General features: G+C 38.4%; 1 protein-coding gene across 1 annotated transcript in view; it reads left to right on the top strand.

Annotated features, from left to right (window-relative positions):
- SCAMP1 (secretory carrier membrane protein 1) overlaps positions 1-26,981 on the top strand; it is a 121,042-nt gene that overhangs the window by 71,589 nt on the left and 22,472 nt on the right. Inside the window, exon 7 of the mRNA XM_004058654.4 lies at positions 21,138-21,239. Coding sequence (XP_004058702.1) covers positions 21,138-21,239 — 102 coding nt within the window. The remainder of the gene's footprint in view (positions 1-21,137; positions 21,240-26,981) is intronic.

Below are 26,981 nucleotides of genomic sequence, written 5' to 3'. Positions count from 1 at the left end.
CACAAATCTTATACTTCTGTTGTTAAATTTGTTACTAAGTATTTTATCCTTTTTACGTTATTTTAGGTGGAATTATTTTAATTTCGTCTTTGGATTGTTTGTTGCTAGTAGTTAGAAATAAAGTTGTCTTTCATATATTGATCTTGTATCATTCTACCTTGCTAACCTCCTTCACTAATTCTAGTAGTTTGTGTGTGTGCATGTGCTGGTGCACATGCATGCTCAAGATTCCTTGGGATTCCATATATATTATGATAATGTCTTCTGCAAATAAAAATGTTCGCTTATTCCTTCCAAAGTAGTTATCTTTAATCAATCCACCTTCCTTTTTTCCTCCTTTTGCTTTATTAAACTGGCTACAGCTTCTAGGATAGTGAGAATAGAAGTAGGAGGAGTAACATCCATGCCTTATTCCCAATTTTAAGAGAAAGCATTCACCATTAAGGATGATATTGACTGTAGATTTTTTTTTTTGTAGATGCCCTTTGTTGGTCTGAGGAACCTCTCTTGTGTTTCCAGTTTGTTGAGTTGTTTTTTTTTTTTTTTTTAATTTTTTTTTATCATAAATGGTGTTGGATTTTTCCAGATGCTTTTCTGTTGCCATGATCTGTGGAGATAATCATGTGATCTTTGTCCACTTACTCTGTTAATATGGTGAGTTACATTGATTGACTTTTGTAAACCAACCCTGCATTTCTGGCATACTTTCCATTTGGTCATTTTGAGTTCCTTCTGGGAGTTGCAGTGAGGGTGCTGATTTTTATGATTTGCCCTACCTTGGTTGAAATACGTTGCCGAGAGGGTTGCGGGGAATGAGAGCAGTTCTAGGCAAGAATGCCACAGACTCATGCTGTTCTTACCAGAGTTCAGTAGTTTCCATGAATAGATGTTCTCAGTTTGTTATGTTGTGTGCCTTTGGACAGAATACTGAAATGGTTATTTTTGAGTTTGATCCATATTTATTGTATTTTGAGAAGCGGATTTATTGACTTCCTCATTCTGTCATGCTGGAAGTGAATTTCCATTTCTTGATTTTTAAGTTTTAGTTGTCTTGTACTCATTTGCTGCTATGGAGAATAAAGTTTCAGCTTTTCTAAAGCTTATGTTGCCCCTTTTCCCCAACACACGTGCATCTTTTCTCTCCACAGTCCTTCTGTTACATGTAACAATGATTTTAGGTTAGACTAGTATTTGGAGTCCTTTATTTATTACTATGTAAATAGTATTTACAGTATTTATTTATTTATTTATAAATACAGTATTTATTTATAAATAAATAGTATTTATTAATAAATACAGTATTTATTTATAAATAAATACTGTATTTATTACTATGTAAATAGTATTTACAGCTGCACTTTCTAGTATATCATGATTATATTTTGTTTTTTGTACAGCTGTATTGCTACAGTAAATGCCTTATTTTGATCTGTTGCTTTATTTTACACACACACACACTCCTTCCTTCCCTTCTGATTCTTTCCATATTTTCTGGCAAAATTGAAAAACTATGGTTCATCCTGTCTGTTTATATAACCAGAAAAAGAGATTTTTTTCCCCAAAGCGAAGTCTCAAACTCTTCATGAGGAAAGGTAATATTCTTTATATAACTACAAGAAGAACCTAGTGCTTATCAGATTCTCTTATGTTTATATATAAATATATACTGTTTTAGGGTCTACAAATCATGTTCAGTACTTTGTATTATTTAGTCTTTATGGTCTTTTGGGCAAATTATTAGGAACTGAGGTTTTAACCCAGATCTTCAGACTAGAAGCTTAGGATGTTATGTTCTTTTCTACTTTATTATATTTACATTATCATTTAGTTTGCAGTGAATCCAGGTACATCAGTGATTTCCACACAGTAGGTTAACTGACTTTGGAATATTTACTAACAATGTTTATTTCTTGACTAGCTCTTTAACCAGTGTAGTTAGTATTTGTTACAAAGTTCTCTGCCCACTGAGTGTTGAGAATGTGGAGAAGATAAATAGCTTGTTAACTTTGTATGCAGCTTATTTCCTAATAGCTTTTCTGAGTATGATGTAAGGACTCTTGGGGCCTTCCTTTCAGAGAGCTTAGGTTCCTCCCTTTTCTAACCGTATACATATGTGAAGCAGATTTCTTCATTTTCAACCAAAACAACGTATTGTATAACAGATTGAGTGCAGATACACATATAAGAAACCATATAGATATAGCATTGCTAGGAATTTTAAAACTCTAAAATTAACACTCCTGCATGCACTTGAAAGAATATATAGCCTGCTCTTGTTGGGTAAAATGTTCTAAAATGCTTCAAAATATTCAAAATGCTTTTGTACTTTTTTTTTTTTTAGCATTTTGTAAAATGTTCAAAATGCTTTTGCAGACACAACTATAGGTTGCCAACCAAAAAAGCTACTTTATATATGAAGTTGACAAGTCTATATATTGACAGTCTCTTTTAATTAATGTGCTTATGCCATTTATATTTAATATAATTACTTATCTGCTTGGATTAAAATCTGTCATTTTACCATCCATTTTCTGTTTATTCCAACTATTCTTTGTTTCTTTTCCTTTCTTTTTGCCTTTTTTTTGTTTTGGATAAGTTGAGTATCTGTTAATGACTGTCTTCTCCCCTATTTCTTCATTATATATATCTCTTAAAACTGTTTTTTAGTGATGCCCTAATTTTTACAATATATGTCTCTAATCATAGTCTGTATTCAAATAATATTCTGCTTCATATGTACTGTAAGGATCTCCCAGCAGAGTACTCTCAGTTCCCCCTTCCCAACCTTTATACAGTTTTAAAATGTATTTTATTTTTATATATGCTAGAAACACACAGTACATTACCTTTAAAGAATTTTTTTAATTTGAATGGGTACATAGGAGGTGTATATATTTATAGGATATATGAGATATTTTGATACAGGCATGCATTGTGTAATAATTACACTATGGAAAAAGGGGTAGTCATCCCCTCAAGCATTTATCCTTTGTGTTACAAACAATTTAGTTATACTCTTTTAGTTATTTTAAAATCTACAGTTATTTTGACATTAGTCACCCTGTTGTGCTATCAAATACTAAGTTACTCATTCTTTCTAATAATTTTTTTGTATTCATTAACCATCTCTACCTCTCCGGTGCCCTGGCTTCTGCCTACTACCCTTCCTGGCCTCTGGTCACCATCCTTCTTCTATCTCTATGTGTCACTACTTTTGCTTTAGATTTTAATTTTAATTTGCTTTTAATTTTAAAAGAATTAAATATAAGGAAAAATGAATTTTACATTGGCCTTGATTAATACCATTTCAGCACTTTTCATTTGTGTGTGTGGGTGTATATGTGGAGATCCATGTTTTTGTATCATATCGTAATCTTTTTGCCAGAAAATTTTTCTTTAATATTTTTGGTAGAACAGGTCTGCTAATAATCAGTTCTCTGATTTTTGTCTGAAAAAGACTTCATTTTTTGTTCATCTTTGAAAGAGATTATCAATAAGTATAATATGGGTTCACAGGTATTTTTATTGTTTTTACTTTCTTTCGTACTTTAAACACATCATTTTCATCCGTTCTGGCTTGCAAAGATTCTGGCTAGAAGTCCACTATAATTCTTATCCTTATTTTTCTGTATTTAGTGTGTCTTGTTTTCTCTGGCTGTCTTTAATATTTTTTCTGTATTTCTTGTTTTGGGGTGTTTGAATATGATGTGTTAAAGTACGTGTGTGCAATGTGTGTTATGTATATATGTGTGTTTCTGTTTATCCTTAGTGTTGTCTAATGTTCTTGGATGTCTGGTTTTGAGTCTTCATTAATTTTGGAAAATTCTCAGTCATTCGCTGTCTCTTTACATATTTCTTTTGTAACTTCTTTATCGTCGCTTTCTGTAATTTTTATTACATATGTGTTAGAATTTTTGATATTGCCCCACGTGTCTTAGATGTTCTATTCTTTATTGCCATTCTTTTTTACTTTTGCATTTCAGTATATATAATTTCTATTTTCAGTTTCACTGATTCTCTCCCACCCTCAGTTTTGCTGAGTATATTGGTGAGCTTCTTAAAGGTACTCTTCATCTGTGTTATGATATTTTTCATTTCTACCATATCCATTTGGTAATTTCCTATATCTTATATATATGCTAAGATGCCCCATCTCCTCATGCATGTTGGCCACCTTTTTGACTAGAGTCTAAGAACATATTAGTCAATTATTTTAAATTTTTTGTCTGATAATGCCAACACCTGAGTTATATGTGAATATGGTTTTCTTGATTGCTTTGTCTCTACATACTTGACAGTGTGTCTTTTTTTCTTGTTTCTTTTTATGCCTCATAATTTCTTGTTAAAAACTAGACATTTTTTGAAGACGGTAGAGACTGAAATAAATAGGTTTTGTGCCTTAAGTGGGAGGTAAGATGGGATAGCAAAGCCCATCCTCCTCAGGGCACAGCTGAAGACCCACTGGACATGGCTTTTCTGTTGTGCTAGGCTTTTAGTGTATGCATGGTGTACTGCTGTGGTGGGGGCAGGTGTCAGGTAATTCAGTCAGAAATTGATCTGGGTTTGGGTTTTTGCTCGCCATGACTGCCCTCAGTACCTCAGAGACTTCAAATTACTTTGGTGTTACCTTATGTTTAGAGTGAGGCCTGCTTTTCCAGAAGCTTTTTCTTGGTGTTTGCTCCATTAGCTTCAGGTTTCTCCTTTGTGCCTGCCCCTCAGAGAGGGCTTCTCTTCGCACACTCTTCCCCCAGGAGTAGAGTGCTGTTACTTGTTACTTTATACTTGGAGCATGGTGGGCATGTTGGGGAGTTAGGGAAGGAGGATATTCTTGTTCTGGTTCAGCCTCAGCCTTAGGCAGCCTGTGTCTCTGGAGTGGAGAGATCTGCCCTTCTCAGTGATCCTGCCCCACCACCATCTCTAAGGTCTCTGTAATAGATATATTCCTGTCCCACCTCCAGGGTTAGAGGATTTTTTCTCCTGTGCCCTTTCCCCAGCTGCAGTGGGTCTTTAGCTGTGCCCTGAGGAAAATGGCCTTTGCTATCCCATTTTACCTCCCACTTAAAGCTTTTGTTTGGAAGAGTTAAAGGGGAGTTTTGGTGGCTGCTCTTTGCCTCCCCCAGACCTGTACCCTGAATGAGGCCAGCCTCCCGTCTTTCTTCTGAGCACCTGGTGAGATCTGTGGAGAAGAGCCTGTGAGTGAGTGATGATACCCATGTAGCTTTGGCTCCTGGGGGTTCTGTACTCTCTAACCAACCTTTAATCTTAGAGCAATGCATCACAAGCTTTAGCTGAATTCCTTTTTGCTTGTCTGTTCCAGGTAAACAAGTGCTAGCCTTCTATCTCTCTTTGAGTTATTTTTGGGGTTGTTTGCCCTTTGATGGGTGTTAAGCTGTGATTTTGCAAATGAATGTTTGTTATGAGAGTTAGAAACAGTGGTCTTTTCCACTTTTCTACGTCCTAAGCTGAAGCCTTCCCCTACTACATCTGAGAGATATAGGAAAGTTCCTTCTTAGACACAGATACATTTACTTGGTGGTCCTCCTCTTCCTCCCCCTCCTCCTCCCTTCCTTCCTTCTTTCTTCCTTCCTTTTCCTCCTCCTCCTCCTTCAGAAGTTTTAAAAGCACTTTAGTTTTTCTTTTTACAATCTATAAGGTTTTTGAAAAATTTTTTAACATTTTGTTTTTACATCTATGAGTTTTCTTTTTAAAGGTAAACCTGTTTGTGAAGATAATCCTCTTGTGCTATATGGCATCATTTGCACTTCAGAGTAAATCACTACTGTCAAATATCTCCTTCTGAAAAACTGTGATGCAGAAGGAAGTGTTAGCTTCCAGTTTGAAAATCCCTGTTACTGTTACAATATTTGAGGTTTATAATAAGTATAAAAATAACATAAGAGGAATGAGATTACCTTTTTAAAAATACTTTTTGATGAATCAGTTCTGGATTCTGGATTCTGTGTGTATTCTATTAGCTGGATATTTTGTACACATCTGATTTTTAAAAGGAAATGTGGATAAATGGTAGCATTATTCTAGAACAGCAACAGTAGATATGTCAGAAACATGTATGGTGTATCTAAGAGTAGTTTAGAGGTAGAACAGAGCAGGATGAAACATGTTTACTTATTTTATACATATGTAAATATAAGTTATATATAGTGTTGACTTAAATCATGAGATCTATAAATATAGAAAAGGGGAGCTTTATTTCTTACAGAGGATTACAGCCTGCAGGCTTATTAACATGACCTACAGTATGAAGGTTTTTTTTTATTTTTTATTATACTTTAAGTTCTAGGGTACAAGTGCACAACGTGCAGGTTTGATACTTAAGTATACATGTGCCATGTTGGTTTGCTGCACCCATCAACTCATCATTTACATTAGGTATTTCTCCTAATGCTATCCCTCCTCCAGCCCCCAACCCCTCATTGTGTGATGTTCCCCACCCTGCGTCCAAGGGTTCTCATTGTTCTGTTCCCACCTATGAGTGAGAACATGCAGTGTTTGGTTTTCTGTCCTTGCGATAGTTTGCTCAGAATGATAGTTTCCAGCTTCATCCATGTCCCCGCAAAGGACATGAACTCATCCTCTTTTATGGCTGCATAGTATTCCATGGTGTATATGGGCCACATTTTCTTAATCTAGTCTATCATTGATGGACATTTGGGTTGGTTCCAAGTCTTTGCTATTGTGAATAATGCCACAATAAACATACGTGTCCATGTGTCTTTATAGTAGCATGATTTATAATCCTTTGGGTATATAGCCAGTAATGGGATGGCTGGGTCAAATGGTATTTCTACTTCTAGATCCTTGAGGAATTGCTACACTGACTTCCACAATGGTTGAACTAATTTACATTCCCTTCAACAGTGTAAAAGCTTTCTTATTTCTCCACATCCTCTCCAGCATCTGTTGTTTCCTGACTTTTGAATGATTGCCATTCTAACTGGCGTGAGATGGTATCTCATTGTGGTTTTGATTTGCATTTCTCTGATGACCAGTGATGATGAGCATTTTTTCATGTATCTTTTGGCTGCATAAATGTCTTCTTTTGAAAAGTGTCTGTTCATATCCTTTGCCCACTTTTTGATGGGTTTGTTTTTTTCTTGTAAATTTGTTTGGAGACTTTTGTAGATTCTGGATATTAGCCCTTTGTCAGATGCGTAAATTGCAAAAATTTTCTCCCATTCTGTAAGTTGCCTGGTGACTCCGATGGTAGTTTCTTTTGCCGTGCAGAAGCTGTTTAGTTTAATTAGATCCCATTTGTCTATTTTGGCTTTTGTTGCTACTGCTTTTGGTGTTTTAGTCATGAAATCCTTGCCCATGCCTATGTCCTGAATGGTATTGCCTAGGTTTTCTTCTAGGGTTTTTATAATTTTAGGTCTAACATTTAAGTCTTTAATCCATCTTGAATTAATTTTTGTATAAGGTGTAAGGAAGGGATCCGGTTTCAGCTTTCTACATATGGCTAGCCGGTTTTCCCAGCACCATTTATTAAATAGGGAATCCTTTCCCCATTTCTTGTTTTTGTCAGGTTTGTCAAAGATCAGATGGTTGGATATGTGTGGTGTTATTTCTGAGGCCTCTGTTCTGTTCCATTGGTCTAAATATCTGTTTTGGTATCAGTACCATGCTGTTTGGTTACTGTAGCCTTGTAGTATAGTTTGAACTCAGGTAGTGTGATGCCTCCAGCTTTGTTCTTTTTGCTTAGGATTGTCTTGGCAATGCAGGCTCTTTTTTGGTTCCATATGAACTTTACCGTAGTTTTTTCCAATTCTGCGTAGAAAGTCACTGGTAGCTTGATGGGGATGGCATTGAATGTATAAATTACCTTGGGCAGTATGGCCATTTTCATGATATTGATTCTTCCTATACATGGGCATGGAATGTTCTTCCATTTGTTTGTGCCCTCTTTTATTTCGTTGAGCAGTGGTTTGTAGTTCTCCTTGAAGAGGTCCTTCACGTCCCTTGTAAGTTGGATTCGTAGGTATTTTATTCTCTTTGTAGCGGTTGTGAATGGGAGTTCACTCACAGTTTGGCTCTCTGTTTGTTATTGGTGTATAGGAATGCTTGTGATTTTTGCGCATTGATTTTGTATCCTGAGACTTTGCTGAAGTTGCTTATCAGCTTAAGGAGATTTTGGGCTGAGATGATGGGGTTTTCTAAATATACAATCATGTCATCTGCAAAATTTGACTTCCTCTTTTCCTAATTGAATACCCTTTATTTCTTTCTCTTGCCTGATTGCCCTGGCCAGAACTTCCAACACTGTGTTGAATAGGAGTGGTGAGAGAGGGCATCCTTGTCTTGTGCCGGTTTTCAAAGGGAATGCTTCCAGTTTTTGTCCATTCAGTATGATATTGGCTGTGGGTTTGTCATAAATAGCTTTTATTATTTTGAGATACGTCCCATCAGTACCTAGTTTATTGAGAGTTTTTAGCGTGAAGCACTGTTGAATTTTGTCAAAGGCCTTTTCTGCATCTATTGAGATAATCATGTGGTTTTTGTCTTTGGTTCTGTTTATGTAATGGATTATGTTTATTGATTTGCACATGTTGAACCAGTGTTGCATCCCAGGGATGAAACCGACTTGATCATGGTGGATAAGCTTTTTTGATGTGCTGCTGGATGCAGTTTGCCAGTATGTTATTGAGGATTTTTGCATCGATGTTCATCAGGGATATTGGTCTAAAATTCTATTTTTTTTGTGTATCTCTGCCAGGCTTTGGTATCAGGATGATGCTGGCCTCATAAAATGAGTTAGGGAGGATTTCCTGTTTTTCTATTGATTGGAATAGTTTCAGAAGGAATGGTACCAGCTCCTCTTTGTACCTCTGATAGAATTCGGCTGTGAATCCATCTGGTCCTGGACTTTATTTGGTTGGTAGGCTATTAATTATTGCCTCAATTTCAGAGCCTGTTATTGGTCTATTCAGAGATTCAACTTCTTCCTGGTTTAGTCTTGGGAGGGTGTATGTATCCAGTAATTTATCTGTCTCTTCTAGATTTTCCAGTTTATTTGTGTAGAGGTGTTCATAGTATTCTCTAATGGTAGTTTGTATGTCTGTAGGATCGGTGGTGATACCCCTTTATCATTTTTTATTGCATCTATTTGATTCTTCTCTCTTTTCTTCTTTATCAGTCTTGCTAGCAGTCTGTCAATTTTGTAGATCTTTTCCAAAAAACAGCTCCTGGATTCATTGATTTTTTGAAGGGTTTTTTGTGTCTCTATCTCCTTCAGTTCTGCTCTGATCTTAGTTATTTCTTGCTTTCTGCTAGCTTTTGAATGTGTTTGCTCTTGCTTCTCTAGTTCTTTTAATTGTGGTGATAGGGTGTCTATTTTAGATCTTTCCTGCTTTCTCTTGTGAGCATTTAGCGCTATAAATTTCCCTCTACACACTGCTTTAAATGTGTCCTAGGGATTCTGGTACGTTGTGTCTTTGTTCTCATTGGTTTCAAAGAACATCTTTATTTCTGCCTTCATTTCGTTTTTTACCCCATAGTCATTCAGGAGCAGGTTGTTCAGTTTCCATGTAGTTGTGTGGTTTTGAATGAGTTTCTTAATCCTTAGTTCTAGTTTGATTGCATTGTGGTCTGAGAGACAGTTTGTTGTGATTTCTGTTCTTTTACATTTGCTGAGGAGTGCTTTACTTCCAATTCTGTGGTCAATTTTAGAATATGTGCAATGTAGTGCTGAGAAGAATGTATATTCTGTTGATTTTGGGTGGACAGTTCTGTAGGTGTCTATCAGGTCCGCTTGGTCCAGAGCTGAGTTCAAGTCCTGGATATCCTTGTTAACCTTCTGTCTTGTTGATCTGTCCAATGTTGACAGTGTGGTGTTAAAGTCTCCCATTATTATTGTGTGGGAGTCTATGTCTCTTTGTAGGTCTCTAAGGACTTGCTTTATGAATCTGGGTGCTCCTGTATTGGGTGCATATATATTTAGGATAGTTAGCTCTTCTTGTTGAATTGATCTGTTTACCATTATGTAATGGCCTTCTTTCTCTCTTTTGATCTTTGTTGATCTGAAGTCTATTTTATCAGAGACTAGGATTGCAACCCCTGCTTCTTTTTGCTTTCCATTTGCTTGGTAGATCTTCCTCCATCCCTTTATTTTGAGCCTATGTGTGTCTCTGCAGGTGAGATGGGTCTCCTGAATACAGCACCCTGATGGGTTTTGAATCTTTATCCAATTTGCCAGTCTGTGTCTTTCAACTGGGGCATTTAGCCCATTTACATTTAGGGTTAATATTGTTATGTGTGAATTTGATCCTGTCATTATGATGTTCGCTGGTTATTTTGCCTGTTAATTGATGCAGTTTCTTCCTAGCATCGATGGCCTTTACAATTTGGCATGTTTTTGCAGTGGCTGGTACTGGTTGTTTTTTTCCATGTTTAGTGCTTCCTTCAGGAGCTCTTGTAAGGCAGGCCTAGTGATGACAGAATCTCTCAGCATTTGCTTGTCTGTAAAGTATTTTATTTCTCCTTCACTTATGAAGCTTAGTTTGGCTGGATATGAAATTCTGGGTTGAAAATTGTTTTCTTTAAGAATATTGAATATTGGCCCCTACTCTCTTCTGGCTTGTAGGGTTTTTGCCGAGAGATCCGCTGTTAGTCTGATGGGGTTACCTTTGTGAGTAACCTGACCTTTCTCTCTGGCTGCCCTTAACATTTTTTCCTTCATTTCAGCCTTGGTGAATCTGACAATAATGTGTCTTGGAGTTGCTCTTCTCGGGTAGTATCTGTGTGGCGTTCTCTGTATTTCGTGAATTTGAATGTTGACCTGCCTTGGTAGGTTGGGGAAGTTTTCCTGGATAATATCCTTTAGTGTGTTATACAACTTGGTTCCATTTTCTCCGTCACTTTCAGGTACACCAATCAGACATAGATTTGGTCTTTTCACATAGTCCCATGTTTCTTGGAGGCTTTGTTGATTTCTTTTTACTCTTTTTTTCTCCAACACTTCATTTCATTCATTTGATCTTCAGTCACTGATACCCTTTCTTCCACTTGATCGAATTGGCTACTGAAGCTTTTGCATGAATCACATAGTTCTCGTGCCGTGGTTTTCAGCTCCATCAGGTCCTTTTAAGGCCTTCTCTATGCTGTTTATTCTAGTTAGCCATTCGTCTAATCTTTTTTCAAGGTTTTTAGCTTCTTTGTGATGGGTTTGAACATCCTCCTTTAGCTCGGAGAAGTTTGTTATTACGGATCGTCTGAAGCCTTCTTCTCTCAACTCGTCAAAGTCATTCTCCGTTCAGCTTTGTTCCCTTGCTGGTGAGGAGCTGTGTTCCTTTTCAGGAGAAGGGGCGCTCTGATTTTTAGAATTCTCAGCTTTTCTGCTTTGGTTTCTCCCCCATCTTTGTGGTTTTATCTACCTTTGGTCTTTGATGATGGTGATGTATAGATGGGATTTTGGTGTGGATGTCCTTTCTGTTAGTTTTCCTTTTAACAGTCAGGACTGTCAGCTGCAGGTCTGTTGGAGTTTGCTGGAGGTCCACTCCAGACTGTTTGCCTCGGTATCACCAGCGGAGGCTGCAGAACATCAAATATTGCAGAACGGCTAATGTTGCTGCCTGATCCTTCCTCTGGAAGCTTCGTCTCAGAGGTGCACCTGGCTGTATGAGGTGTCTGTTGGCCCCTACTGGGAGGTGCCTCCCAGTTAGGCTACTCAGGGGTGAGGGACCCACTTGAGGAGGCAGTCTGTCCATCCTCAGATCTCAAACTCCATGCTAGGACAACCACTACTCTCTTCAAAGCTGTCAGACAGGGACATTGAAGTCTGCAGAAGTTTCTGCTGCCTTTTGTTCAGCTATGCCCTGCCCCCAGAGGTGGAGTCTACAGAGGCAGGCAGGCCTCCTTGAGTTGTGGTGGGCTCCACCCAGTTCGAGCTTCCCAGCAGCTTTCTTTACCTACTCAAGCCTCAGCAATGGTGGACGCCCCTCTCCGAGCCTTGCTGCCACCTTGCAGTTTGATCTCAGACTGCTGTGCTAGTAGTGAGCAAGGCTCCGTGGGCGTGGGACCCTCTGAGCCATGCACAGGATGTAATCTCCTGGTGTGCCGTTTGCTAAGACCATTGGAAAAGCACAGTGTTAGGGTGGAAGTGTCCCGATTTTCCAGGTACCATCTGTCATGGCTTCCCTTGGCTAGGAAAGGGAATTCCCTGACCCCTTTCACTTCCCAGGTGAGGTGACACCCTGCCCTGCTTCGGCTCACCCTCGGTGGGTGGCACCCACTGTCCAACCAGTCCCAGTGAGATGAATCAGGTACATCAGTTGGAAATGCAGAAATCATCTGTCTTTTGTGTCAATCATGCTGGGAGCTGCAGACCAGAGCTGTTCCTATTTGGCCGTCTTCGAACGGATCACTATAAAGTTTTGATGGTTGATTTAGGGTTTGAAGTTATGTTAACACTTTAGTGAAGAGTTTAGGGGGGAAAATGATGTTTCAAAGTATATGATTAAAATCGTTAGGAAATTTCAAGTGTAAGAGTGATAGGACCATCAAGAGAATTAATATTAAACTTTTCAAGTGGTATTAGTAAAAAGGTGGCTGGGTCAGGGCATGCTGGCCCATGCCGGTAATCCCAGCACTTTGGGAGGCCGAGGCAGGCGGATTACCTGATGTCAGGAGTTTGAATCCAGCCTGACCAATGTGGCAAAACCCCGTCTCTACTAAAATTACAAACAAAACAAAACAAAAATTAGCCAGGCATGGTGGCACATGCCTATAATGCCAGCTGTTTGGGAGGCTGAGGCAAGAGAATTGCCTGAACCTGGGAGGTGGAGTGAGCCGAGATCAGTGAGCCAAGATTGAGCCACTGCACTCCAGCCTGGGCAACAGAGTGAGGCTCTGTCTCAAAGAAAAAAGGTGACTGGGTGTGGTGGCTCATGTGTATAATCCCAGCATTTTGGGAGGCCAAGAGGAGAGGATTGCTTGAGCTTGGTGCTTGAGACCTGGCTGGGCAACATGGTGAAACCTCATCTCTACAAAAAGTACAAATATTAGTCGGTTGTCATGGCATGTGCCTGTAGTCCCAGCTACTCGGGAGGCTGAGGTGGGAGGATTGATTGAGCCCAAAAGGTTGAGGCTGCAGTGAGCTGTGATCATGCTACTGCACTCTAGACTGGGTGACATAGTAAGACCTTGTCTCAAAAAAAGAAAAAAGGAAAAAAGCATGATAAATAGTTTCATGATGTGGTATTCTAGATGTTTGAAAACTCAAACTTGTACTGTTTAGTATTCTCTGTTCAGATAGGTGTCATGGAGGCTTATTTGCAGAAAAATGTTTGAGTTTTTTGTTTGTTTGTTTGTTTTGAGACAGAGTCTTTCTCTGTTGCCCAGGCTAGGGTGCCGTGGCTCGATCTCTGCTCACTGCAACCTCAGCCTCCTGGGTTCAAGCAGTTCTCCTGTCTCAGCCTCCCGAGTAGGTGTCCACAACCATGCCTGGTTAATTTTTATATTTTTAGTAGAGACAGAGTTTCACCATGTTGGCCAGGCTGGTCTCGAACTCCTGACCTCAGGTGATCTGCCTCCCTCTGCCTCACAAAGTGCTGGGATTACCGGTGTGAGCCACCGCGTCCGGCTGAGTTTTGTTTTATAAGAGCATAGCCTATGTAATAGCTTGGAAACAGTCCATTTGTGACCTAGGATCTAATCAATGTTGATTTCCGTTTTCCTTTTATTTAAGTTTTTTGTTCAAAGGTAATTTGAAAATGGTTATCTAATGGCTGAGTTTGTCTGTTTAAGCTTTCTACATTGAGTGTCAATTCAAATGTGAGATTTTAGTTGTTATATTCTCCTATATATAAGAAACACTGCATTGAGCATTTGGGGTTAATTTACTTTAGCTAGTGGTGTTCTATTCCTTGATAATTAAATTTCTTGGTGATGATGGAATTGAAATATTATCTTAGAGGTAGTTTTATCACTTGGTTAAGAATTTTAGCTTAAGGCTGGGTGCCATGGCTCATGCCTGTAATGCCAGCACTTTGGGAGGCCAAGGCAGCTGGATCATGAGGTCAGGAGTTCGAGACCATCTTGGCTAACACGGTGAATCCCTGTCTTTACTAAAAATACAAAAACAAAAATATTAGCTGGGTGTGGTGGTGGGTGCCTGTAGTCCCAGCTATGCATGAGGCTGAGGCAGGAGAATGGCATGAACCCTGGAGACAGAGCTTGCAGTGAGCTGAGATCGTACCACTGCACTCCAGCCTGGGCAACAGAGCTAGACTCTGTCTCAAAAAAAAAAAAAAAAAAAAAAAAGAATTTTAGCTTAATAGATGCACAGATAAGTCGCAGCATTTCTGTTACCAGCTATGTATTTGGATTATTTGACCTCTCTAAATCTGTTTGCTCATCCGTAGAATAGAGTCAATATTAGTGTGCCTCACGTGGGTGTTGTAAGGTTTGAATGGGCAATACATGTGTTTGACATAGTGCTTGGCAAATAATGTTCAAAAAATGTTAGCTATTATTAAGTCTGTTAAGTATAGAGGATTCAGAGTTTGCACCAAGGTTGTGGTCTAGGTTTGATATTGTTCAGGTTTAAAACTTCATGTAATGTGAGCTTTTTCATTGTCCCCTGTGCTTTTGACAAAGCATAGGTGGGAAGAAGAGAGTTCAGAGTCTCTTTCATTCCAGTCCTGTGCTTTTTTAGCCAGACTAGTGAGTGGTTTTGCTTTTTTTTTTTTTTTTTTTTTTTTTGAGATAGGGTCTCATTCTGTCACCCAGGCTGGAATACAGTAGCACAACCATTGTTCATTGCTGCTTTATTTTCCAGGCTCAAATGATCCTCCTGCCTCAGCCTCCCAAATAGGCAGGACTGCAGGCATGTGCCACTACACCTAATTTTTCTTATTTTTAATAGAGATGAGGTCTTACTATATTGCCCCATGCTGGTCTTGAACTCCTGAGCTCAAGCGATCCTCCCACCTTGGCTCCTAAAGTTCTAGGATTACAAGCATCAACCATTGTGCCCAGCTCTTAATAGATTTTAAGAGATAGACTCTATTATAAATTTAGAATTTTCGAATCTTCTTCCAAAAAAACACATATGCAAATTTTTTTTGCACTGTTGTGGTAAGGGGCAGTTCATAGTGCTGCCTTTCAAGCCTACTAATAGACTCCCTATTCTGGAGAAAGAATTCATTTCAGCATAAAGTTACTAAAGAGGGAATATGGGGCTGGTTTAGACAGTTTTGGAGCCCCCAAATAAGACAAGAAAAGCACCTGTACTTCTTAGGTTTCTGTGTTAGTCCATTTTCATATTGCTATGAAGAAGTGCTCAAGACTGGGTAATTTATAAAGAAAAAGATGTTTAATGGACTCACAGTTCCACATGGCTGGGGAGGCCTCACAATCATGGCAGAAGGGGAAGGAGGAGCAAAGGTATGTCTTACATGGTGGCAGGCAAGAGAGTGTGTGCAGGGGAACTGCCCTTTATAAAACCATGCAATCTTGTGAGACTTACTCACTTTCATGAGAACAGCACAGGAAAATCTGCCCCCATGATTCAGTAACTTGCCACCAGGTCCCTCCCATGACATGTGAGGATTCTGGAAGCTACAATTCAAGATGAGATTTGAGTGGGGACACAGCCAAATTCTATCAGTTTCTTTTTATTCTAATGCCTGTACACCATCAATAATTTCTTGTATTACTTGATTCTAGTAGTCGTGATTGTTAGCAACCAAGTTCCATGAAATTTTCAGTATCTTATCAACAGCCTAATGCCACTTCTGTGAGCAGGATATTACTTCTGTGAGCAAAACAGTTTATTTTGATACAGTATTACATGAGTGTAATACAGGTATCAACAAGTAATGTTTATCAGTTGCTTTCTGTGTGCCTATGCATTCCCAGCTAAGCACTTTACCTGCAGTATTTTATTTATATAAAAGCATGTTCCACTGTTACCCCCATTTTGCAAATGGAAAATCTCAGGCTTAATACTTTGCCCAAAGTTACACAACTTTAAGTGGGAGAGTCTGGATTCAAACCCAAATCTGTAAATTCATGTTCTCTTATCTGCTATGTTGAGTTGCCAGAGTTAAATACATTTAGTGGTGTGCTTTAGTTAACTTGTGTCCCCCCATCTTAGCCCTTTGAAATAATGAAATACTTTGTCTTTTCCCATCCCAGCAAATGGTAGTTGTAATTAATATCTCTGGTATTAATTTGGCATGTGAAATAAACTTTACAAGATCAAATAAGCTTATTTTCTGAGATTTATTATCATACTTCAGGGAAGAACTTTTCTATTAAAATTGTGCTGCAGCTTGACTGTAGAAGACATTAAACCAAAAACTACTTGCTTATTTGAAATTCAGTTTTCCAGTAGGCTTTGATCTGAAAGAGCAGGATGGCAAGTAGTAGAGAGCTTTTATTTATGTATTCTGATGAGAAAATACATTACTTAGGTGGATTTATTATGAATAAATATCCATGATACCATAAATACTTTATCATAAACTGAGGCAGATTAAAATTTAATTCACATAGGTTAAATCAATGTATAGTGTTTTTATTTTTAAATCTGTATTTCTGTTCTTTGTTTGGTTTAAAATGGCTGTGTTCAAGCTGATTTAAACAGTCTGCTTTCTGGTCTCTTCCTGCACACAAGACCCACCTTCTGAATGCCAATAGAAGTTCTTCTTCCCCTGACGATGTATTTTTTTTTTTTCCTGGACCTTTTCTGATTCTGGCTAGGGTACAGCTCTCCTGGGGGTCTTCTGGCTATTCCAGAGCTCCTCAGCTTTTCCTTGCCCTTCCCTCAAGCATCTGAAAGGAACTTGATATTCACGTGATGATTGTATTGCTTCAGTTTGTTTTGAATTTGACTGATTTTGCATTTGCAGTAATTTGGACAGCTCAGGTAAAGGAAGATTTGTGCTCTCTTGGAGATAAGAGTCTAGGTAGTTAAGTAAGTGCTGGGATATGGAGTTTATATCTTAGAGAACTTTGAAGTGTTTTAAAATAATTATTAGTATTAATGGTCAGTGTGCAATCAAATGAATTTTATTGTCTCCTTATTCAGAAATAGAAAAGTTGGTAAAATGAAATAAATACAATCTATTGAGAATGATATTTAACCTGCTTAATATGTTTTATTTAGCTTTATTTAAAATAAAACTAGACAAAAGTAAACTTTGAGGTTTTCATTGGATCAGTTTTGTACACTAACTGTGCATTTGTGTGTACTAACTGTACATACAGAAAGAGGAAGGTGGACTAGTTTTAACATACCTCCATTTGTATTTGAAAGCAATATTTTAGAAATAGTTTTTGAGTAGGACTTCTTAATTTTTAAAACATATTCAGTATCTTCTAATAGATTTCTTAACTAGAAATTACAGTTAGGCAGTTTCAGCTTCTAGAATGTGTCTAAGAATGTGGAACAAGGTAATGGACATAGCTGTTGTGAAGGCTGTAGACATTATTCAGCCCCTTTTTAGAGCACATATTTTATATATTTATAATGTAAAATATTTTAATAGTCTGGTTTCTTGGCACACAAAATAGAAGTAAAAACTCTAAGTGAAAAAAATATAATATTAAGTTATATTCTTCATTCTTTGCGAGGGACAGGGAAATAGAAATATACTTTAGAAGTGTCTGTTTCAAAATAGTAAAAGAAAAATTAGTATTAAAAGTGATATGTTCTATAGTATCCCTGGAGATATGAGTCATACATAGGATTTCTATTCAGTATTATAAAAATAGCATTTTATATTGTAGATTTTGATATTGGTTATTTTTCATTAATAATTTTTTCTCAGCTGTATGGTCGTTAATACCAGCTTTGGTGTAATATAGTACTGATGCAATAAGATGTGGAACCATTTAGTTTAAATCTGACTGACATAGAAAACATTATTAATGAACCATTAAAATTTGCTCTTTTGTGACTCAGGGGAAATGGCTGATTCTAGAGTAGGGGTCTCCAACCCCTGGGCTGTGGGCTTGTACTGGCCAGTGACCTGTTAGGAACTGGGCCACACAGCAGGAAGTGAGCACCAGCTAGCGAGCATTACCACCTGAGCTCTGCCTCCTGTCAGATCAACAGTGGCATTAGATTCTCATAGGAGCACAAACCCTATTGTGAACTGCGTGTGCAAAGGATCTAGGTTGCATGCTCCTTGTGAGAATCTAATACCTGATGATCTGAGATAGTTTCATCCTGAAACCATCCCACCCCACCATACGTAGAAAAATTGTCTTCCACGAAACAGGTCCCTGGTGCCAAAAAGGTTGGGGACCACTGCTTTAATGTATTCATGTTAACTCATTGCCATGTTTTATACTGGTTATAGAAATGTAAAAACCTTAAAATAGTCAAGACAACTTTGAAAAAGAACGATAAAGTTGATGGACTAACACCACCTAATTTGAAGACTTACTAGAAAACTTCAAAATAGTATAATATTGACAAAAAGGTAGACAAATAGAAGAGTGGGAGAGAATGGCAAGCCCAGAAATAAACCCAGCCATAGACAGACTACTAATTTTGAGAAAGGTACAAAGGGAATGTAATGCAGAAAGGACAGTCTTTTTAAGAAATGCTGCTGGAACAATTGGATAACCATATGCAAAAAAGAACTTCATACTTGATATGATATTTTAAAAAATTAACTCAAAAAAGAACATAGACTTGAATGTAAAACTGAAAATAGAAAACTCCTAGAAAAAAACAGGAAAAAAAAAATCTTTGCATCCTTGGCTTTGGCAGATTTCTCAGAAACAACAGTAAAATCAAGATATATAAAAGAACAAGCGTGAATACACTGGGGTTTGTAAAAAGGCAAAACTCCTTTTCAAAAGAAACTTTCTTCTTCTTCTTCCTCCTCCCTCCTCCCCCTCTCCCTCCCCTCCCTTCTTTCCCCTCCCTCCTCCCCTCCCCTCCTCCCCTGCCCCCCTTCCCCTACCCCTTCCTCCCCCTTCTCCCTCCTCCCCCTTCTCCCTCCTGCCCCCTTCCCCCTTCTTCCCTCCTTCCTCCTTCCCCCTCCTTCCCTGTCCTCCCTCTCCTCCCCTCCTCCCCCGTCCTCTACTCCTCCCTCCTCTCCTCCTCCCCTCTTCTTCTCCCCTCTCCTTTCCCCCTCTCCTTCCCCCCTCCTCCCCTTCTCCCCCTTCCCCCTCCTCTCCTCCTCCCCTTCCTCCTCCTTTCCCCCTCCCCCTTCCCCCTCCTCTCCCCCTCCCCCTTCCCCTCTTCCACTCCTCCCTCCTCCCCCCTCCTCTCCCCTCCTCCTCCTTCCTCCTCCTTCCTCCCCTTTCCTCCCCCTCCTCCTCCACTACTGCTACTACTACTTCTTCCTCTTCTTCCTCCTCTTCTTCTTCTTCCTTCTTCTCCTCCTCCTCTTCCTCTTTCCTTTTGTTTTTTTTTTTGTTTGTTTTTTTTTTAAATAAAGATGGGTGTCTCACCATGTTGCTCAGGCTCATGTCAAACTCCTAGCCTCAAGCAGTCCTCTTGCCTCAGTGTCTAAATAGCTGAGATTACAGGTGTGAGCCATTACACCAGCTCCCAAAAGACACTCTTAAGAGAATGAAAAGACAAGCAACAGACGGAGAGAAAATCTTTGTCAAGGATATATCTGAAAGAGGACTTGTATTTCTAGAATATAGTTTTAAAAACTCTCACAACTCAATGATAAAGGAAAAAGCAATCTAATTACAACATCAGAAAAATATTTTAATTAGTACATGAAAGAAGATCTATATATGACAAAAAGCACATAAAAAGATGCTCAACAACATTACTTATTAGGAAGATGCAAATTAAAACCATGTAAGATATCACTATACAGCTATTACAATAGCTAGAATTAAAAAGACCGTAACAAGTGTTAATGAGATGTGGAGGAGCTGGAATACTCATGTACTGCCAGTGGGGATGAAAAGTAGAACAACCAGGCTGGGCACAGTGGCTCATGCCTGTAATCCCAGCACTTTGGGAGGCCGAGGCGGGCGGATCACCTGAGGTCGGGAGTTCGAGACCAACCTGACCAACGTGGAGAAACCCCGTCTCTACTAAAAATGCAAAATTAGCTGGGCATGGTGGCCCATGCCTGTAATCCCAACTACTCGGGAGGCTGAGACAGGAGAATCGCTTGAACCTGGGAGGCAGAGGTTGTGGTGAGCCGAGATTGCGCCATTGCACTCCAACTTGGGCAAGATAGAGCAAAACTCCATCTCAAAAAAAAAAAAAAAAAAAAAAGAAAATGTAAATAAAAATAGAACAACCTGTTTGTAAAACAGTTTGGCAGTTTCTTAAAAAGTTAAACGTATACCTATGATATCTTCCAGCCTTCCCACTTGTAGGTATTTACCTAAGAGAAAAAGGAAATATATGTTCATGGGAAGACTTGTACATGACTATTAATAATAGCTTTATTATGAATAATAACAATAATAACTTTATTTATAGTAATAAAAAACTAGAAACAACCTAAATGTCCCAACACTGAATGAATAAACTGTGGTATATTTACACAGTGGAATACTACTCAGCAATGAAAAGGAATGAACTTTTGATACATGCCACAAAACTGGGTGAATCTCAGAATAGTTGTGCTGAGTAAAATAAGCCAGACAAGGAAAAAAGACTACATAATATATGATCCCATTTATATAAAATTCTATAAAATAGTCAAACTATGGTAACAGAAAAACAGTGGGTAGGGTGGGGCTACCAAGGGGCTCAAGGAAACTTTGGGGATATGCTCATCATAGTGATTGGGGAATCAAGTATATAAATATGTCAAAAATTATTAAAGCGATATTTTAAATATTTGCAATTCATTGTGTGTTGATTGTAATTCTGTGATGCTGTTTAATAAAAGAAGAAAATGAGTAAGTTTTTTTGTCAAGAGGGATTGTGGTGCAGTTGTAAATTGAAAGGACAAAGTGAGGTTAGAATAACGATATCTAGTGTTAGCATGACGAGTTCACATAAGTTATTACAATGTTGTTAACTTGAGGCCTCAGGTGGTTGCCACTTTTTTTTGTTTGTGCTTTTAAGGTTTGAATGTCATTCTGCAGGTAAATGTAAAGATAATGAGAAAAATGACGTTTTCCCCCTTCTTTCTCTCTTCCTAACCCGCTTTTTTCTTTCTTTCTTTTTTTTTCCAAAGGAGTGACAGTTCATTTAGATTCTTTGTATTCTTCTTCGTCTATATTTGTCAGTTTGCTGTACATGTACTCCAAGCTGCAGGATTTCATAACTGGGGCAATTGGTAAGTTTTTTTTTTTTTTTTTTTTTTTTTTTTACTAGTTTTCAGCTTTAATCTAATATTGTAATATAATTTTTGGCTTCCTAATCTAGCTAACACAGATAAACCGATTAGAAAAATTAAATAAAAGCAAAAATTGTTTTAAAAATACAATTTTAAAATATCATAAGGCATAAACTTTGGACAAATCTGTGTCTTTCAAGATTATGTTCCCATCTTTAAAAACAGCACATTTTATCTAGTTTAAATAAAACATGTATGTAAGGGCGCTAAGAGGAAGACTGCAAAAGAGACTGAGGTGGTCAGAGAGATAGAGGGACCAAGGAATGTGGAAGGGACAGGAAAGAGCTTCAGGGATTTTAAGGAAAAGGGATACCTATTATGTATAAAGCCCTATTTTAGGTATACAAACAGATATATTTTTATATACGAATATACATGGACACTTGTCTTTGAAAGGTAGAATCACTGCACATACGTATATACGTATATCTTTAAACAATCGAATCATTCTCATGGCTCATTCAGTGGGGGACCTCAGAAATGGAGACTGTCTGGACCCAGGCTAGGAGGTAATAGCAGATTTAGGTCTCTCTTTACATTCTGATGCAAACATTCCTTGAGTGAAATGGTGGGTGGAAGAGTACACATCTCTAAAATTATCTGTTCCTCTCTTCTTTCTTTTATACTGACTTGCATTCGGCTGTATTCTTACATGTCAGAAGCATGTGTGATGCAACTTTGTTCCACTGTGTACATTAAACCAAAATTGAAATTAGCATTTAATTAGAATGCGTTGAGGACTTACATTTAGTATTCTGCTACTGAAGTGGAGAAGTGATTGGCAGTTAGACAACTCCTGGCAGTTCTGCAGAGCTCCTAATGGGCATAAATACATGCAGAAAATTTATATAGATATTTAAAATCAGTTCTCAGATAAAGTAGTTTTTATTATTATTTTAAATAGTGTCTAGTTTTTGGTATTTTAGGGAAAGGAAATGTTTTAAATGTTTAATTAAAAATATACTGCTTACTTTAACAGCACGAGGTTTTTTTAATTCTCGTGAAATTGAGGTAATTTCTTTCGCTTTTTAGCACAGACATAGGGAAAATGCTAAAATTGAGCATAACAGCATGTATGTGACTAAATAGCGTACAAAGAGTCTGCTAATGAGGGTGCATACAGAATTGACCTGTTTTAAGATAGACCCTCATGTAGTTCAGATTTTTTAGGTTAAACTTTTTACTTTTAGGTAATCATAGATTCACATACAATCATAATAAATAACACAGAGATCTCAGGTACCCTTTATCCAGTTTCACCCAATGGTAATAATCTTGTAGAACTATAGTAAAATATAAATACCAAGATCTTGGCATTGATAGTAAAGATACAGCACATTTTCATCACCAGAGGATTCCTCATGTTGCTTTTTCATAGCCACACTCAAAACTCCCCTTTTCCCACTCCTTAACCCCTGGCAATCACTAATGTGTTCTTCATTTCTGCTGTTTTGTCGTTTCAAGAAGGTTATAGATGTGGAATCATAGTCTACAACCTTTGGCTTTTTTCCCCTCAGTGTTATTTTCTGGAGATTTATCCAGGTTGTTATGTTTATCTGTAGTTTATTCTAATTGATTGATTGATTGATTGAGACAGAGTCTCGCCCTATCACCCAGGCTGGAGTGCCGTGGCTTGATCTCAGCTCACTGCCTCCACCTCCTCGGTTCAAGTGATTCTCATGCCTCAGCCTCCCGAGTAGCTGGGATTACAGGCGCCTGCCACCCAGCCCAGCTAATTTTTCTATTTTTAGTAGAGACATGGTTTCGCCATGTTGCCCAGGCAGGTCTTGAAGTCCTGGCCTCGTGTGATCCGCCCGCCTCAGCCTTCCAAAATACTGGGATTACAAGCGTGAGCTACCATGTCTGCCCTCCTTTTTATTTTTGAGTAGTATTCTATGATATGGATGTATCACAGGTTATTTAACTGTTCACCACTTGAAGGGCATCAGTATTGTGTCCAGTTTTGGACTATTACAAATAAAGCTGCCATGAAATTTGTGAATAGATTTTTGTGTGAACATAATTTTCATTTCTCTGGGATAAATGCCCAAGAGTGTAATTATTGGGTTATATGGATGTTGCATGTTTAGTTTTTTTTTTGTTTTTTTTTTTATTATACTTTAAGTTTTAGGGTATATGTGCACATTGTGCAGGTTAGTTACATATGTATACATGTGCCATGCTGGTGCACTGCACCCACTAACTCGTCATCTAGCATTAGGTATATCTCCCAATGCTATCCCTCCCCCCTCTCCCCACCCCACAACAGTCCCCAGAGTGTGATGTTCCCCTTCCTGTGTCCATGTGATCTCATTGTTCAATTCCCACCTATGAGTGAGAATATGCGGTGTTTGGTTTTTTGTTCTTGTGATAGTTTACTGAGAATGATGATTTCTAATTTCATCCATGTCCCTACAAAGGACATGAACTCATCCTTTTTTATGGCTGCATAGTATTCCATGGTGTATATGGGCCACATTTTCTTAATCCAGTCTATCATTGTTGGACATTTGGGTTGGTTCCAAGTCTTTGCTATTGTGAATAATGCCACAATAAACATACGTGTGCATGTGTCTTTATAGCAGCATGATGTATAGTCCTTTGGGTATATACCCAGTAATGGGATGGCTGGGTCAAATGGTATTTCTAGTTCTAGATCCCTGAGGAATCGCCACACTGACTTCCACAATGGTTGAACTAGTTTACAGTCCCACCAACAGTGTAAAAGTGTTCCTGTTTCTCCACATCCTCTCCAGCACCTGTTGTTTCCTGACTTTTTAATGATTGCCGTTCTAACTGGTGTGAGATGGTATCTCATTGTGGTTTTGATTTGCATTTCTCTGATGGCCAGTGATGGTGAGCATTTTTTCATGTGTTTTGTGGCTGCATAAATGTCTTATTTTGAGAAGTGTCTGTTCATGTCCTTCGCCCACTTTCTGATGGGGTTGTTTGTTTTTTTCTTGTAAATTTGTTTGAGTTCATTGTAGATTCTGGATATTAGCCCTTTGTCAGATGAGTAGGTTGCGAAAATTTTCTCCCATTTTGTAGGTTGCCTGTTCACTCTGATGGTAGTTTCTTTTGCTGTACAGAAGCTCTTTAGTTTAATTAGATCCCATTTGTCAATTTTGTCTTTTGTTGCCATTGCTTTTGGTGTTTTGGACATGAAGTCCTTGCCCATGCCTATGTCCTGAATGGTAATGCCTAGGTTTTCTTCTAGGGTTTTTATGGTTTTAGGTCTAACGTTTAAGTCTTTAATCCATCTTGAATTGATTTTTGTATAAGGTGTAAGGAAGGGATCCAGTTTCAGCTTTCTACATATGGCTAGCCAGTTTTCCCAGCACCATTTATTAAATAGGGAATCCTTTCCCCATTGCTTGTTTTTCTCAGGTTTGTCAAAGATTAGATAGTTGTAGATATGCGGCATTATTTCTGAGGGCTCTGTTCTGTTCCATTGATCTGTATCTCTGTTTTGGTACCAGTACCATGCTGTTTCGGTTACTGTAGCCTTGTAGTATAGTTTGAAGTCAGGTAGTGTGATGCCTCCAGCTTTGTTCTTTTGGCTTAGGATTGACTTGGCAATGCGGGCTCTTTTTTGGTTCCATATGAAGTTTAAAGTAGTTTTTTCCAATTCTGTGAAGAAAGTCATTGGTAGCTTTGTGGAGGTGGCATTGAATCTGTAAATTACCTTGGGCTGTATGGCCATTTTCACAACATTGATTCTTCCTACCCATGAGCATGGAATGTTCTTCCATTTGTTTGTATCCTCTTTTATTTCCTTGAGTAGTGGTTTGTAGTTCTCCTTGAAGAGGTCCTTCACGTCCCTTGTAAGTTGGATTCCTAGGTATTTTATTCTCTTCGAAGCAATTATGAATGGGAGTTCACTCATGATTTGGTTCTCTGTTTGTCTGTTACTGGTGTATAAGAATGCTTGTGATTTTTGTACATTGATTTTGTATCCTGAGACTTTGCTGAAGTTGCTTATCAGCTTAAGGAGATTTGGGGCTGAGACAGTGGGGTTTTCTAGGTATACAATCATGTCATGTGCAAACAGGGACAATTTGACTTACTCTTTTCCTAATTGAATGCCCTTTATTTCCTTCTCCTGCCTAACTGCCCTGGCCAGAACTTCCAACCCTATGTTGAATAGGAGTGGTGAGAGAGGGCATCCCTGTCTTGTGCCAGTTTTCAAAGGGAATGCTTCCAGTTTTCGCCCATTCAGTATATTGGCTGTGGGTCTGTCATAGATAGCTCTTATTATTTTGAAATACGTCCCATCAATGCCTAATTTATTGAGAGTTTTTAGCATGAAGAGTTGTTGAATTTTGTCCAAGGCCTTTTCTGCATCTATTGAGATAATCATACGGTTTTTGTGTTTGGTTCTGTTTATATGCTGGATTACATTTATTGATTTGCGTATATTGAACCAGCCTTGCATCCCAGGGATGAAGCCAACTTGATCATGGTGGATAAGCTTTTTGATGGGCTGCTGGATTTGGTTTGCCAGTATTTTATTGAGGATTTTTGCATCAATGTTCATCAGGATATTGGTCTAAAATTCTCTTTTTTGGTTGTGTCTCTGCCTGGTTTTGGTATCAGGATGATGCTGGCCTCATAAAATGAGTTAGGGAGGATTCCCTCTTTTTCTATTGATTGGAATAGTTTCAGAAGGAATGGTACCAGTTCCTCCTTGTACCTCTGGTAGAATTAGGTTGTGAATCCATCTGGTCCTGGACTCTTTTTGGTTGGTAAGCTATTGATTATTGTTACAATTTCAGAGCCTGTTATTGGTCTATTCAGAGATTCAACTTCTTCCTGGTTTAGTCTTGGGAGGGTGTATGTATCCAGTAATTTATCCGTTTCTTCTAGATTTTCTAGTTTATTTGCGTAGAGGTGTTTGTAGTATTCTCTGATGGTAGTTTGTATTTCTGTGGGATCAGTGGTGATATCCCCTTTATCATTTTTTATTGTGTCTATTTGATTCTTCTCTCTTTTCTTCTTTGTGAGTCTTGCTAGCGGTCTATCAATTTTGTTGATCCTTTCAAAAAACCAGCTCCTGGATTCATTAATTTTTTGAAGGGTTTTTTGTGTCTCTATCTCCTTCAGTTCTGCTCTGATCTTAGTTATTTCTTGCCTTCTGCTAGCTTTTGAATGTGTTTGCTCTTGCTTTTCTAGTTCTTTTAATTGTGATGTTAGGGTGTCAATTTTGGATCTTTCCTGCTTTCTCTTGTGGGCATTCAGTGCTATAAATTTCCCTCTACACACTGCTTTGAATGTATCCCAGAGATTCTGGTATGTTGTGTCTTTGTTCTCGTTGGTTTCAAAGAACATCTTTATTTCTGCCTTCATTTCGTTATGTACCCAGTAGCCATTCAGGAGCAGGTTGTTCAGTTTCCATGTAGTTGAGCAGTTTTGAGTGTGTTTCTTAATCCTGAGTTCTAGTTTGATTGCACTGTGGTCTAAGAGACAGTTTGTTATAATTTCTGTTCTTTTACATTTGCTGAGGAGTGCTTTACTTCCAAGTATGTGGTCAATTTTGGAACAGGTGTGGTGTGGTGCTGAAAAAAATGTATATTCTGTTGATTTGGGGTGGAGAGGTCTGTAGATGTCTATTAGGTCTGCTTGGTGCAGAGCTGAGTTCAACTCCTGGGTATCCTTGTTAACTTTCTGTCTCATTGATCTGTC

Source organism: Gorilla gorilla, chromosome 19 (genome assembly GCF_029281585.2).
Source record: "Gorilla gorilla gorilla isolate KB3781 chromosome 19, NHGRI_mGorGor1-v2.1_pri, whole genome shotgun sequence".
In the NCBI taxonomy this organism is placed as follows: Eukaryota; Metazoa; Chordata; class Mammalia; order Primates; family Hominidae; genus Gorilla; species Gorilla gorilla.
Note: the sequence above shows the minus strand (reverse complement) of the source record. Positions and strands in the feature narration are given on the sequence as shown.